The 16,825-nt window shown below is 37.7% G+C and overlaps 1 protein-coding gene across 4 annotated transcripts in view; it reads left to right on the top strand.

The window, feature by feature from the left end:
• Positions 1-16,825, top strand: part of ROBO1 (roundabout guidance receptor 1) — a 688,715-nt gene that overhangs the window by 80,660 nt on the left and 591,230 nt on the right. For all 4 annotated transcript variants that reach the window (XM_030954600.1, XM_030954625.1, XM_030954591.1 and 1 more), the window contains exon 2: positions 11,245-11,386. In XM_030954600.1, coding sequence (XP_030810460.1) covers positions 11,299-11,386 — 88 coding nt within the window. In that variant the 5' untranslated portion in view covers positions 11,245-11,298. The remainder of the gene's footprint in view (positions 1-11,244; positions 11,387-16,825) is intronic.

The raw sequence follows: 16,825 nt of genomic DNA, 5'->3' as shown, positions 1-16,825 counted from the left end.
AGGAGCTGTAGAAATGCCATTACTTTAAATATTTTTGTTTCTCTTGATTCCTGGTTCTAGTGGGAATAAAAATCAGTGAGATGGCTTTAAGTATAACATATAGGTATATGTTCTATGGCAGAGGCATAACAAAAAGCTACTAATTTCATTCCAGAAACAATAGGAGGCATTAGTACTCCTCACCTGCAGGGAGAAGCTCTTTTGTCTGCTAGATATGAACATGATGAGACTTTCAGAGCCACAGCCCTGCAATGACAGCTCGGCTGCTGGCTGCCCTGAGCTGCCACTGAATGCCAGAGTCTCTTCCAGGGAAGCAGAGGAAGGAGTTGCTATTAACAACCATAACGACCTTATCAGATCAGTCTCAGTTTCAAAGGGATCCTGCCACTCTTGCAGAAGCTTCATGAAAGCTGGCATCTTCTTCCTTTCCCCCAAGGAGTTGGCATTTCACATTTAACATTTCACTCTTTAACCAAGGAGCAGACTAGGTTTTGAAAGTCCTTGTATTGTTTTACCTTTCCTGGCGGCTCCAGAGGGATGAGTGTACTGTAAGGGAGAGCTGAATATTCTTGAAATCCTGATGTACATTTGTCTCTAAAAGGCTTGTTGGTGAGGCAGGTTGTGGAAATCCTTGCTAATTACTCTTATTCTTACTAAGGGTGGAAGCCAAGCTATTTCTTTCAGAAGCTGCAGCCCACAATCACAAAATGCTTATTGTTTCATAGCTTTGCAGTAGAAAGCGGTCCCTGTTTTGTCTAGAATTCCCCCCCTTTTTTTTTTTTAATTTCACAAAGTTTTTTTTTTCTTTGGGAGGGTATTTAATGTCCCTGCCTGTCATGATAGATAGAACCCTGAGAAGTTTGGAAACTAAATGAACGCAAAGATTTCACCATATACTGAAGAGAAGTCTGGGTGTTTCTTCGCAGTGTGTGATTTGCACTCAGGTCTCTTTCCTCAAATGTAGTTGTGGGGGAGAATTCATCCAGGACTTTTACTTCCATAATTTAAACGGTTTCAGAACAGTGGTCATGCCAAAGCTGTGACCTGAGGTTGCATCTTAATTTTCAGGCAGGCAAAAGCTCAGGACCTTTTGCTTTGTGCCCCACTGCATATGCACACCTGACTACTGGAACTGAAATGCTAACAGAGGGTCAGCTCTATCCAGACAGCTTTACTTCATGTTTATGTGCAAGGTGAATAATGGCATGTGCAGAAATGCTCAGACTTACTAGCTGAGCATCAGAAAGGAGCAGGTTTGAAAACTCTCACGTTGTTTGTTGTGAGATCGCTGCTGGGAGGTAGCAGAGGAAAGGCAAGCCAACTTAGCTTAAATACTTGTTGTAGAATTGTGGAATTGTAGATTGTAAAAGGCCTCTAAGACTGAGTCCAACTTAATTCAGCACTAAACCCTGTCTCAATGTGCCACATCAGCATGTCTTTTAAGTGCTTCCAGGGATATAGTGCCTCCACTGCTTTCCTGGGCAGCCTGATCCCTCACATTAGCCAGTGGCTCACATCTCTGGTATGTACATGCAAGATTTGGTGTCCTCATTCTTAAATTCAGTGAGTGAGATTTACAGCATTGCATAGATCCATCCTTGTTTCCTTGCATTTGCAGAATTCCAATCGATTTGCTCCCGTCTGGGAGCAGAGTTAGGTGAAAAATAGGTACTTTGACTTCACCACCCCAGATCTGTTGCATTTTTGCACAAAGCCTGAGGAATATATAACTTATTCAACTTCATGTTGTGGAAGCATTATCAGTAATGTTCTCCTTCCCATCTGTGATTCTTAAAACAAAACACATCATGACTTTGATATTTCATGCTCTCCAATCCATTGACATTTAGGTTATGTAATAGGGGCCCACACTTCTACAAGCACCAGGAATTCGGCAAGTTTACAGGATTGGCTTTTACAATGTAGATTTTCAAATGATTCACTGAAATCTGAGGTGCTACATGAAATACCTGTGGGGTTTTTTTAATTTGTGGAGATAACTTAAAAGTGATGAAACTTGGTATTTTCAGAAAGCATTGCTGTATTACCAGTTTGTTCAAGAAGAATGAGAGAGTTTTTAAACATTGGTGAAAAATTATAAATTCTTTCCTGTTTGTCAGCTGCCAGGCAGATATAATTAATATCAGAATTCTTTTCTAGTTTTCAACAAAACTGCAATTTAAATTTACTGTAAAGCAATTTTCCTCTTGCACAGCAGTGTCAAGAAAAGACAAGGTTAGTCTGAGTACTGTACAAATGCTTTCTGGAAAAAATGAGTGGTTTTAATGGGTCTAATTACCAATGTGGATTTTGGAATGTAATTGTTCTGTAGTATGCAATTCTGTGTTATTTGAAAATATTTTACTTCTCTGGTTAAATATTAGTTCTATGTATTATTTCAATATTTTATGATTTTTTTTTTCCTCTGGGGACTTTCTATGCATTTTATCAGCTGAATAAATGAAGCAATTCACAAGCCAAATGCTTCTTGCTCTTGATGGCTTATGGGGACCTTGTCATTCCCTGTAGCCTTTTCTCAGGCCCAGCTGTGTGGCTCTGAAATCACTTGGCTGGTAATTAGGTATTTATCAGATTGTTTCTGAAAAGGGATGAGACAGCTATCTGACACAATTATCTTTGAAAATTGAATCCCTCTTTTCTGGTGCTGCTGAGGACATTCAAAGATACTATGAATGCTCAAATCTTAAATGCCTTTGAAAAACCCTTGTTTTTTACATGAGGTATAGCAGATGAGTCAAAATGCAGTTAAAATGACTGGTTTGTTTTTGTTGGGGTTTTTTTAACTTTTCAGCACTGGATTTTCTTTCTGTCAAATGTTTCTTTTCTGGTGTGACTGTACTTGGAAGCACTTTTGACAGCAGCCACTTCTTCAAATGTCCACTACTTAATAGTGTTTGAAAGCTGTCAGGATTTCTTACAAGTCAAGAAACTACTAATTACATCAAGGCATTAATATTTTTCCTATTAATAAACTGATGAGTGTACAGATGTAGAGACCACAGGTCCCAAATACTCCCTTGAAAGTCTTGGTAGCTGAGACGTGAGTCTTTTGTTTTATTTGCCAAAGGACAAAAGGAGATAGTGCACCAGGAATGCAAAGTATGAGGGTTTTTGCTTTATTTAGATCAGTTCTTGGTTGTGCACAAAATTTTTAAACATTTTGCCAGATTTTCAAATTTTTGTGGTGGAAAAACACAGGTCTCATTACACTGTTACTAAAATTCTCATAGATTTAGATTATTTTCAAAAGATCTCATTTCTTACAAGAAGTTCAAACCTCCTTGAAGGAAGCTATATAAGTTTGAACTGGAGGTACTTAATTCTTGCACCATTTATGTGCAAAAGGAATTTGTAGAATGGAAAGGTGGAATTACGTAATAGGAAGTAAAGCGCCACTTTCTTCCTGACATTCAGTAGGAGACTTCTGAACTGAGAAACTCCCATGCTTGAGAAATGATGAGAAAATTATTTCATATCATATATATTTCATATTACATGTATCATACATACTTTCTTCTGAGTAGGTATAGACAAGTATGTGATGTTAGGCAGTCTTGCAATTTGGGTTCAAAATCATGTTCAAGTTTTATTTCCTGGTTGTTGAATCACAGAAAAAGAAAAACCTCACTATAACAAGGCAAAGAATTTTAAATGTGTCGACCTTATAGATAATCTATTATTTTGTTACCATTTTTAGTCTCACGACTATCTGCAATTTCTTTGCAGATACTTTGCCTCCATTTGTGATCCAGCTGCTAACCAAGATTTGTCAGCTTTATATTTTGGATGTGGTACCACATCCAAATCCAAGTCTGAATTCCATTCATTTTCTCATGGGGTTTTCTGTAGTGCTGTTAGTTACTACAGGATTTGTTTCCCATTTGCTTGCTTGTCCTCATTAATAAACAGCATCTAATTGTGCAAAAAGGGAGACCCAGGCTGATCACAGGGAGTAAAATTTTGAGAAATATGAAATTGTATGAAAAGCCACTCCAGACAGTTGCTTCAAAAGTCTTGTGGTTTAGAGTTGCATGGAGCAAGTCAGCTGAAGCTGCTGTTGATGGTAGTTCTGTTCCAGATTTATTTTAATTATAGAGAAATTCTGTGTTTACTGAGCATGAATTATGTAAGGCTGCCTGGTTTCTATTGGGGAGAACAACCCGGAGTGTCTCCTTCCTCTTGGCTTGAAGTAAATTTTGTCACATTAAAGACCTCTAAAGCCACGTCACCACCTCCTCTCACTCAGGCACTTTTGTGCACACCCAGGCTACCCTGCACTGTTAAACTCCTAGCTAAGACCTTGATGGCTCTCCCTCTCTCCCTTCCTTGAATAGCTTATTGACAGTGATGACACACATACTCCCCTCCCTTCCCCCAGCTTTTAGCTATATCAGCAGTTTCCACAGGAAAAAAAAAAGGCTAATTAGCAGAATGAAATCACTTTCTGGATTTGAGGAAAGTTTTGTTCAGTGAATTCACTGGTGACTGTTACCAATTACCTTTTGGCCTCTGATTGCTCCCCTGAGAGTGCCTGAAGATAAAATAGAGAACAAAATCTGCAATACTGAAGGTCTGTGCAAAATAATAGTCTGCAAGTTAGAATTGATTTTTGCATTCCGGGGGAATAATCAACCTGAACACAACTATCACACTGATGACAGGCCATAGCTTACAATGCTGCATAGCATGTATAAACATTCATCTGTCTGCTTGTTCTCTTTCCCTGTGGGATCATAAGGTTATTCCCCTAAAAATGTCATCACAAACCTCCTCAACTTTCTATTTATTGACCGTGAATTGAGGGCTTTTCACAGAATAAGTGATTTTTGTATTCATATTATTTAATTATTTTTTTTCTATTAAGCCCTAAAGAGCATCCCCAGCATGCTCTCTTCATTCAGTCTGCCCCTGCTCCAGGACTATTTGATGCTGACAGCTCTTCTAGTCACCCTGCATTACAGCTTCTAAGCATTTTGTGACCAATTTTCAGTGAGAAAGCCTTTCGTTATTCAGAGCTGGACACTTTTTAATATTCTATTCCCAAAACAGAATATGGATTGCTGGTTTTGATGCAATATTCCTAAGCCTGGAAGCAGGATAATCAAAGATGAGGTAGGGAGAGGATAATTTAGTTGCTTGGGAATGTCTTATCTTTTGCATCTGAAGGTGGAGTAACCACATTTATCCAGGCTGCCTATTCCACTGTGCATTCATTCAGCCTTGCTGTAAAGAAGTTTTTTTCTTATATCTAAGTGGAATTTCTGCGTTTCATCTTGTGCTTTTAGCCCTGTCAATGGCCACCACTGCCAAGAGGCAGTGGCTCTTTATTTTTCATTACATCTCAGGAAGGATTTATTCACATGGATCTGATTCCCCGGATTTTCTGCTGATTGAGCAGTCCCAGCCTCTTCCCAAATGACAGATTTTCCTAACTCTTAAACATTTATGTGCTCTTCTGCTGAATTTGCTCCACTGTCAGTCTTGTACTGAGGACCCCAATGCTGGGTAAATCACCCCAGGTGGGGCCTCACCTCTGCTTGGGAGAGGGAGAAGGAACCCTTCCTCCTACCTGCTGTCAGCTTTCCCAGACTAGTCCAGGGTATCTTTGGCCTTCTTTTCTTCAAGAACACATAGCTGCTCAACTTTTTGTACAGAAGGAGCACTGAGTTTGGCAGAGCTGCTTTCCAGCCAGCTGCGCTCTAGATTATTCCTCACGCAATGCAGGATTCGAATTAGGATTACTCTTGGAATTGAATGAGATTTTTCCAACCTGCAGAGGTCTCTCTGGATAGTACTACAACCATGCTCCCTCTCTTCCCAGTTTTATGCCACCTTCAAACTTGCTGAGGGTGTACTCAGTCTTACTGTCCACTAACTGGTAATGAGATTAAACAGTGTTGGACCCAGTAGCAGCCCCTGGGATGTACCTCAAGGGACTGCAAACTGGGTTTTGTGATGCTGATAATCCTTTAAACCTGACATTTCAGGTAGTTTTTAGTCCATCTCACTCTCTACTGATCTAGTTTGTACCTCATCACCTTCTTTACCAGGATCTTATGGAATAAATCATCAAAGGCCTCCTTATAGTCAGGATAAACAATACCCACTGGTCTCCCCTTAGCTACCAAGCCAATCATCACAGGAGGCTTTCAGGTTGGTTAAATACCTTTTTTTCTTTATAAAACCATGCTGACTACTGGTGACCTCCTTGTCCTTCCATGCATATGGAGATGGTCTCCAGAATGGGTTCATTGCTCACCTTCTTAGGGTTTGAGATGAGGCTAAGAGGTCTGTTCTTCCCTGAATTGTTAATCCTGAAGATAGGAGAATCTCTTGCTTTTTTCCAGTTCTCAGCAGTCTCTCCTGTGCATCTGTCAGGTCCAAGGAGCTGGTGGCAGAAAAACTGGGTTCTTTTGTTGTGTCTGATGCCTCAGACTATGCTTAACTACAAGGGCATGAGTATGGACACAGCTTCTTTTCAATTTTAATTATAGTAGATGAGCTATTCCTGTTGTATTGCTTAGGCAGCGAAACTACCATACAGAAATCAAGTCACAATCTAGGTAAGACTGCTTTACATAGAAGTTGGTCACCTGCCAGCTTGGGAATGTAAACTGAGCACGTTCAATACATTGCTATTATTAACAACAAATATTTTACTCTTGGGTTTCTCACTGCATTAAAGAAGCAAGCAAACCACAGCTGAAAGTAAGTCAAGTGCAAATCTTGCATCATAACTGTTAAAACCAATTGTTAACAGTTGGTTCTAAAAATGCAAATGTCTGGGACTGCTAAAGATTAAATAAGATGATCTTCATGAATGTCTGTTGAAACTGTCACTGAAAGGGTGACAGTCTACACCCATAGATGAGTTATACTGATAACTACTTTGGTTTAAATAGATTTATATTTTTCAGCTGCTTTGATCTTGGTAGAGTAGGTTTACTTTACAGCAAAAAAGGAGCTAACCAGACTTTTCCCCCTAGTTCATCACCTCTGTCATTTTTGCTCCTAAATGGATAGAGTTGAGACAATGTAGGGCAGAGCTTCCTTCTGGAACTTGAAGTAAATTTAGTTTAACATAGACAGGATGTTTAAAATAGTAAAGGGAAGTTCTTAATTGCAGTAATCTGTAATTGTACTGATGTTATGGCACAGGAGGAGTAAGTTCAGAAGTAGTGTCAGTCTAAACAGAGATGACCACATAACTGAGTGTCTGACTAATGGGCATGGGGATTGAAAGTAAGGGAAGGACCCTCCACTGCCAGAATGCCTAAAAATGCATGGCAAGCTTTAAAAAATTCCACTTCCAAAAGTAGCGAACCTTGCTTCAAAAGGAATATTTTCTGTTGTTTTTTTTCTCTTTTTGGTGAAATTTTGTTAGTCCACTCCTAAATGGCTGGGTACAAGACAAATGAAAATTCTGCTGCATTCTGTAGATAAGCAATCTTCTTTAACATAATATTTACCAAAGTGCATATATTTTATAAAGGGAGGTTATTTTTACAAGCTAGAATCTTAATTACCTGACGTTTGTGTCCACTCTTTCTACTCAAGAGCCTGTCAAAATCTAGTCTTAGGAAGCTGATTACCTAAGAGAACCATCAATAGTTATCACATTTTTGGGGGAAAAAAAACCCAAACAAACAAAGCCCCTAAAGACGTGAAAATAAAACCAGCTTTGGTTTGATCTTGTCTGTGTCTTTGCTTCTACACTGGCTGTAGTGATAAATAGCACTAGACTTTGGGAGTGGAGGAAAAAAATTGATTGGACCTTTTCCCTGCGTTTACCACGCTACTCCTTTCCCCTCTGGGCTTGTGCAGTTTAATTTGCCATTGATTCTTTAATGATTATAATGTCATAGAGAAGCCAGTGTTTATCTTCATTGTGCACCCTGGACAAGGCATTGGGTCTGAATCTTTTCTTGCACATTCTAGTGAAGGTTTGTGGTCATTTGATGCAGAGTGAGGTGAGGTCTCAGAAAAGCTGAAGTGTCTGTGGTGAGTGCATCCTTCTCCTGTCACTGGCAACATCTAATTAGTGCCAGTCATCATTCTGCAGCGTTAGTTTTGTAGGTCAGACACTGAAAAACTAATTGCAGAGAATTTCATCTGAGACCCTTTGGCTGCAGTGCATTTCTGGGTGTTTCTTCTGTTGTTGTGTAGTGCAAGAATTGTGGCAATGTGGCAATAGATGATGAAAAGATCTTGTTTCTCTTTTGCTGGACTCAACTTCTATCTGAAAACCATTCTGATGACAACTCTTTCTACTTTATCTTTCCTGTGATCAGGGCTACTCTTTCAGAAGCTCTGTACCCCAAATGAAGAGAATTAGCCTCCTGTTGAGGATTGTTTTCAAGGAATATCTACAGGATTTGTTTTTAAACTGTAGACTAAAAAATGTTGTTTTCCTATTAAAATTATCTGGCTTAATGAAAGCTGTTTCTACTGAAATTTTCTGTAAGAATAATATTTTTAATGATGCTGAGATAATTTCCAGCTTTAGAATGAAATATTTTATTTCAAGTATAAGCCTACAAGAAGAATAAGAGGGTGAAAAAGCTTTTAACCAAACAGCCAAGCATTCATGGTCAGAGCCCTCTGTGGAGCTCTGTCACATACAGAGATTAAAAAGACATCAGAGTCTACCAGTGAAGTAAATGCAAGAGAGAGGTAAGGAAAGATGAAATGGATTTGTGCATGGCCTACCTTCACAGAGAAGGTGAGTGCCATCAGGTATGTTCCTGGCATTCATCTCTTCCCTGCAACTTCACTGTTGGGGTCAGTTGATCTTGGCCAAAAATCAAAATTTATTTTTGATTAAAGTAGAATTGGATGGTGAGAAAAAGACAAAAATTAAAACCCTCCCTCTCTTACCTTGTTGTTTTTCCTAGGCTCAACTCTCCTCCTTCACCTGTGTTCCTTTACCTCACATTATAATGACAAAGTAAATCCTGAACTGAAAGTGTTATTGTCCTGGTTTTGTTTGAAGAAGGAAAATCCAAGGGCTGCATCCTCATCTTTGTGTTAGAAACAACATTCAGTCTTGTGTTCACAGCAGAAAGTGAAGGTGAAGAAACAATGGGAGTCTGAAACCAAAGCAGTAAATAGTTTTACAGAGTAAACCTATATTACTGTACAGAAAAAGAGATGGATATTCTAAGGGCCTGAACCTGCAAATTTCAGTCTTGGAGTCCTACCATGAACAGCATTTAGAGCAGCATGTAACACCTTGGCCATTAATTGCAGTTAACTCTGCCATTAAGAGCTGTCAAGCTGTTTGCAACAGAAGAGCAGCCATATGAATGATAGGGGAAATTAAAAGAATGAGAATGGAAGGAATAGGGAGTTTTTGTGTGCAGTGTGGTTGAAATGAGAGGGAAAAAAAGTAGTAAAATATGTTGTAAGACGCAGGTAGTTATAATAGGAAATGGATTATTATTATTATTTCTAGTTACTAAGATAGTAGAGGCACAGGTGCAACACAAAAAATTTAAAATGCAACATGGGTGGGAGATTGAACCTGTTCATATGAAACTTATTTATGCATTTTTGAACATCCAAAAGTGTCAGGTGGCACTGAGTGCTCCCAGTAGTCATGCAACTCTTCATCTGTAGTCATTAAATATGTATTAGATTTACTGATGAAACTCCTCTGTCCCAACAGCACGAACAAGTGACTGGTGTCACTGTAGTTTTCTTCACCATTGCAATTATGTCTGCTGGCATTGAAGTAATGTAGGACTCATAATTCAAACTGGCCATCTCTGAGTGTACATTAACAACAAGAACAGCGAAATAAGTGTAGTTGTGAAGTTATAACATTGTGAAAGTCTAACATAATTATTTATTGCTGGAGTAGATTTTGTTGTGTCAGTGTTCATCAGATTTACAGTTGCTTGGTGGTCTCTAATTTTTGGTTAGGGTTGAGCAATTTGACACATCTCATAACCTGACAGACACTTAAAACTGTCTGTTTTCACCATCAAGAGCTTGTCATGAACCCAGATACTCTGGAATATGTTACATGGAATGTTACATTCACATGCATTTGTGTTTGTATTCAGAGAATGGCCCTTTAAAAAAAACAAAACAAAACACTCAAGAACCTCTCCTAAAATAAATCCCCCAAAATGAAAAAATTCTATTTCAGATTGTGTGTATTTAATTATCTAAAAAACATCTTACTGCTTTTAGAAATCTACTGTGAAATAATCTGTAAAACATCATATGTGTTTTAGGAAAGTTTAGAGGAAAGGCCTTTGGAACAGGCTGAAAACAAGGCCTGAGGCCCAGGGAGGCCATGGGGTCTCCCCCTTTGGGGACATTCCTGTTCCCACCTAGATGCACTCCAGTGTAACCTGCTCCAGGTAACCCTCCCTTGGCAAGGGATTGGGCTGGATGAACTTCAGGGGTCCCTTCCAACCCCAGCAATTCCATGATTTCTGGACAAGTCTATACTAACCGCTAACATAGGTGAAGAGTAAACAAATGAGTAGGATGAGCAGAGATGGCTTGTAAGCACTGGTAGAGCTGTGAATGCTTTTTAATCTACAGATGTGGTGGTCAGAATGATGCATCTGAAAGTAATATTTTGGTTAAAAATATTTAATTTTTTAAAAATTCAAAATATTGTCTTCCTTCATAAGATTGCATTCCTGTCAATCAGATGAAAACTTTCTGCCCTTAAGAACAGCGAAACTCACCAGAAAATTGTCTTAATTGTTCAAGTTATTACTGGGTAAAATTATCCCTAATCCTCCTTCAGCAAAACATAATTTCATAAGAAGACTAAAGTGAAGTTTTAACCCTCCTTTCATAGTAAGTTGAATAGCCTTGAGAGTGTTTTCAACTTATGCAAGAGTTTAAGTATTTCCAGCACTGAGATGGATTAGACATGTGCTTAATTATCCTGCTGAAGTGAGCAATTTCTTTAATAACTTAACCAAACAACATGCAGCACTTTAAAACACAGATGTGCACTATGGGGATCCTTGTGTCTCCCTTTAAAACATCTGGTTTGGGGTTGTCTGCTCTGCAAGGATAGCTAATATTCTGGTTGTGGTTTTCCACTGCCTAACTGTTAGATAATTTAACATTGTTTTAATAGCTAGAGCTGTATTGGAACCAGCATTCTTCATAGAGTTACTCTGGACAGAAATATTTATTAGTACCTCAATTTGTCATTAATTCTTCTCTTCTTATTTCCATGGTGTATTTCAGGTGACATTTACTGTTAGTGCTGCTGAGCTGGTGTAATGCAAGGAGGGACGCATCATGAAATGGAAACATTATCCTTTTCTGGCTGTAGTAGCTGTATTCAGCCTTTCCAGATGCCATCAATTACTGGGCCAGCTCATTCCAGGTAGGTGCCTTTTATTTAAACATAAATGCTCATGGATTTTTTTTCCTGTCCATGTGAATATGTGCATGAATATACCTGAAGTTCTCTCTGGGTGTTAAAACATGTGTATGTGTGGAGTTAAGGAAGTTGTGAGCCTATCTGCATGCATGACACACAGAATTTGGCAATTTAATTGTATTGTCTGTGCTGCAATGTTTGGTTTTTTTTGACTGCAAAGGAAAGTATAGAAAAGGAGTGGCATGAAAATATGAGAAGGTTAAGGTGGCTATTAAAGCATTCCTTTGATTAGCACAGTTGGTGAGGGGAAGAGATAGAGTGCAGAAACAGACTTGAATATCAAAGAGAATTGGAAATCCATAGAGAACCTTCTTGAAGAAAAGAAAAATAGCAGCTGGGGAGTGCTGAAATGCAGTGTTTCAGTGAGACCCAGAGATCAGGAATTGTCCTAGTGCTTACATATGGTAATTCTTACCAGTTCAGAGAGGAATAGTGTATATAAAAATGTTAAGATACAATTTATAAAGAAGGTGGTGGTAAAATAGGGAACCCATATCACTTCAGCAAATAGTGGATTTTTGTTCTAGTAACACAAAAGAAAGAAAATGTTGCATTGGGGTTTTGCTGAAGAATAAGTCTCCAAAAGCAGCTTCCAAGTAATAATTTTCAATATTTGTAAAGAAAAATCTAAACAAACTTTGATCAGTTCTACTAATGATGTACAACCTTTCAGGAAGACACAATAACTATATAGAAAAAAAGTGACATGCTGGTTTTTACTGATTGCTTTTTCTGCTTTCAATCTGAATAATAATTTAGAAGACTTTACTGGCTTAATTTCTAATTTGAATAAATTGTGAGTACAGAATTTTGTGGCTATACAATTCTTTTCCCTATATCTTTGAGCAACTAGCTCAAATACAGACTTCTGAATGAAAAGAGAAAGGAAGAAGACTTCCTCAAGGATTTGTTTGTTCGCCTGTATTGTATGGTGGTTCACAGAAAATAAGGAAATAAATTATTGGGGGATTTATCCTTGTTTTGTTGGTTTCAAATGCAGAAAGACTCCAGAAAAAAAGGAAGATGAAAGTTAAAATTATCATTTTAAAAGTTTGACCTCGGACTTCAAACATAATCTCAAAGCAATTTACCTGTCACAAAGACATCTACTGCTCATTTTAAAAGGAATGCCTGCAGATCCAAATGTATTTGCTTGATAGCTACCTCCATCCACTTGCATTGGTTTCAATTTAGTCATAGTTTCATAGTCTTTACTAAAAAGACTGTTTTCATTGTATTACTTTTTCCATCAAATTAGTTTCAGAATAAAATCACAGGTGGCATTTTGATTTTTGCCCCTGCTTTGTAATTTTCATCACAGACCTCAGACTTGAACCAAGAGATTACTGTACTTGGCCAGACATCAGCATGCTGAGCCTTACTGGCAGGGGGCCAGGAGTGTGATTATCACAAAAGATCAAATAAAGCAGGATTATTTTTTTCCTTTAAGCAGTTCATCCCATTCATTTTGCTCTTTTCATGTCTATTCCTTACAAAGGCACGTCTTTTTTTTTTTCGATGCACAGGAAGAGAGAGAACTGTGAAAAATCTCAAACTATTTCCTATATTTAATGAAAGAAAATTAAGTAATGGTTCTTTAGAATTCTGCTGCAGCCATAAAAAAATTTAAAAAATCAATAGAGCAATAGGTAATAGCTTTTCCTGAGGATTGCTAAAAGCACTAAAAAGCTGAAATGTCTGTTATCATAGTACTACTAAATTGTGATATTTTATTACAATTAAAACCTTGCTCTTAAAATAACAAATTACATGGAATTATTTTTAGGTGATGTTATTAGAAGCCTTTAAAAAATGAAATGTTATGGTTTCAAAACACATAACTCTGTCTTATCTAAAAATTGAAAATATTCCAGCCTTACTGATGACTTAGCTTTTCATATGAAATTAAATTTATCAGAAATGTGTTAGAGCTTACCCTCAGATCTGGAATACTCAGCTTCAGTAAAATGTGATGAATTTTAATAGTGGCCTTATAACTTTGAAGCATTTGTTGTAGTTTTTGTTGAATCTTTTCATATATTCTTGTTGAGTCTCACTCTTTTGCATATGGGATCCACAGGGAAGCACTGTCTCCCCCCTTTATTAAAATCATGGCTGAGCCTTTCATCTCATGTCATTACATCTTACCTCTAATTCACATATAAAATACACTCACAATTCCACCATGGCTGTCTCCTGAGGCATAAAGTATCTCTGCCTTGGCACATCTTTATTTAATCAGGGATTGAACGTTATCTGGGAAAGATGTGATTTTTTTTTTCCTTGCCAGTTGCTCTGCATATTTTAAAGCTGGAAAACTTGATAGCTGATTTTAAAGTGCACTGATCTAAGAAAACATGGCATTAACTAATGCCACGTTATATTTAGATGCATGTGTTGAGCTCTGTGTTTTCAGTTAAGTCTTTAAAGTGTTTTAAAGTTACCAGTTACTAGATTGTCAAAAAAGCCAAAAACCAAAAAAACAGAACTATACATGACATACAGCAAAAGATGTTAATAATTTGAACTGATTTTTTTTCTTTTTGATATCAATAACTGAAAACTTACAAATTTTTGGACTGCTAATAGAGACAACAGGAGCATTCCTGCTGAATTTGGCTGTGTTTGTAACCTCATTCTTTAACAGTGACTGTTGTGGAAATCTCTCCATCTGAACTGGAGTAGATGCCACTTGTGTTGTTTGTTGTCAATCCTTGAGCTTCACAGAGATACCTGCACAAAGAAAGCCTTGTGAAAACATGACAAATTTGTCAGCAGTGCTGAAAACAAACAAAATTTTGAGTGCTTCTGATAGATTATAAAAGATTTTTGCAACAGAATTCTCTATAGGTCTTACGGAGAGGAAGATAAGGAAAATACGTATTTTGGGCCCAGATTTTTGAGAAATTTTTGACAAGAGCTTCTGTACAGAAAGTAATATTTTAAATTTTCTTTTCCCTAATACTTCCTGGCTCATTACTGATACACTACAGGAAATAAATTCACCCTCCTACCTTGTTTGCCTGTTTGCAACAGGAGACAATTGATCATAAAGAAACTCCCGTAAATTCAGATTGCTTACTATAGCATCTTAGAGGCAGTGAAAAAGAGGCAATTGTTTTGGAATGCGAATACTCTTTCATTAGAGCTTTTGTCAAGTCAATCAAAATTCAGTAACATAAGTAAATTCTTTCATGTCTATTTTTTTTTCTTTTTTAATTGCTGTTAACTTTTTAGTACTCAAAATACTCCAGCTCATCTGGCTAGAGAAAACAATATTTGTATTTTGACCTGTAACATTACTGAACTTGTTCTCTTTATATGCTACTTAGGATTTACATGTCTGTTTGATACATTTTTAACAAGAAATTCCACATTCTTCTAATTTCTCTGCAACCTGTGAAGGAGAATTGAATAAAAGGTTTGTAGCACTTGAAGATCTTAATTTGCTGCTTCATGAAGAATACCAGGGTCTTGTAATGTGCATTCAGGCATTTTTCTGTACTTTTTGAGTGCCTGAATGGATTTTCAGTCAAATATTCAAAGTAAATCTGTTAATGGCTGAACAAGGCATTGAATACATCAGATGAAGGATTGAGCTAGTTTTGTGGTTACACAGGTCTTTTTTTGAGAATAATGTTTAAAAAAGGGAATGTTCAGCCAATCTCAACCAACCCATGCTGTCTTTTGGCATAGGCTGAGAGTCAAGGAGAATTGAATGCTTAAATTTTAATGTAAGCCCCTGATCATGAAGATGTGAAGGAAGAGTGAGGCCTCTTTTCTTGAGCTAAGGAAATTAAGTGATCTTGGCACTTCTTGAAGAGTGGTGGATATGGATTTAAATTCCTTCAGTTGGGAGGTACTTCAGAATAGTTTTCACCTTTTCTGAGCAAGTGATCCAACAGCAAAGTTCATAGTAAAAAACAATGGCAGGGCTTTGTGGTTTCTTGTTATAAATTTGTAGCATCTGAAAGTAAAGTGATGTTGGTAACTGTTGTGAGATGAGTCAGTAAGCCTTCCAAAGCTTGATTTTTAGGTCACAGGGAAAATAAGGTAAGGGCAAAAGCAAAAAAATCCAAACAAATACTTTGTACCTGAGAATGTGCAACTTTATCTGAGCTATAAATCTCTGAGTAATCTTGACTCTAAAGAAGGAAGGATATGATTTAAGAGAGTCAGATTTTCAAAAAGGAGTCCTCAAATTCCATGCAATTTCTATTTCTGTCCTTGAATCTGAGCCCAAAGAAAGATAACGTTTATCTATATTTTTATTTATAATATCCATATAGATATGAGTTGAAGTGAGTAGCTCAGATTTAGAAACACTCATGGGATCCGGCAAGTCATTAGGTTGGAAGGCACATGGAAATAATTTAGTATGCACTGGATGCACTCTTTCTTTTCTTTTTCTTCCATGTGCACTTAGGAAAAAACAGGAGGGAGTCCAGTGCCCCTTGCCCTGCTGGCTGTGCCCTCACTAAAGCATCCCACTATGTTGGTAGCCTTCCCTAGGTCAAGGGTGCAGTGCCAGCTCAAATCCAGCTCACCAACCAGGCTCCCAGATTCATCCTGACATGCTCTTAACTTTCTATCACATAGTTTCTACTGTAGAGAGCATAGTCCTGGAGAATCTGTTCTGTTGCCAGATTGGAGTGGAATGTCTTTTGGTGCACATTCTCTGGTAATTTTGTTTTCACAGGCTTTATGAAGTGTCACTCTTGGCCATAAATTACATTTTTGTGATCCTAATTTAATATAACGGTGACAAATGCATCTGTAAGTGATGTGTAGCAAGGGGTGATGATTTAATGTATTGCTTCCACTTGTAAGTGCCACCAAGTTTGTAGGTTGTGGAAGTCAAGGTCACATTAAGGGAGAATAGAAAGACAGTGTAGGCCTTGCTGGGGTCAAGGAACACGTAGAAAGATGTGCTTCTATGATGCACATCCATTTAACTTGAAATGGACAGAATATTGTCAGTTCAGAACTGGAAATGTAAACCAAAACCCAAATCAGAAACCCCCCCTCACATTTTGGCTCCAAAGGAAGGTTTTTTTTTTAGGCTGAGTAAATAAAAAGAGTTAAGAAATTAAGAAAAACTGAAATCTCTGCTCTGGTAAAAGACCATGCTTGCGTTCACATCTGCCTCTTGCTTCTCTCTTATCCCTGCAAAGTGCATAGGCCATCCTTAAACCTCCTGCAAAAAGAAAGAATTAGCACCTGAGATCATCTCATTTCTCCAATGCTTTTTTTTATGCTCATGTGCGTATGCCTTTGTAAATATGCATAATGACATACAATTATCAGTTAGTCACTCTTAAGACTGAAAAGTCATCTTGCCTCATGGCACATTCAGCTTTCTTTGAAGTGCAGAGCAGTATG

Source organism: Camarhynchus parvulus, chromosome 1 (genome assembly GCF_901933205.1).
Source record: "Camarhynchus parvulus chromosome 1, STF_HiC, whole genome shotgun sequence".
Lineage (NCBI taxonomy): Eukaryota > Metazoa > Chordata > Aves > Passeriformes > Thraupidae > Camarhynchus > Camarhynchus parvulus.
The sequence above is the reverse complement of the archived record's forward strand: the minus strand, read 5'-3'. Positions and strand labels throughout refer to the sequence as shown.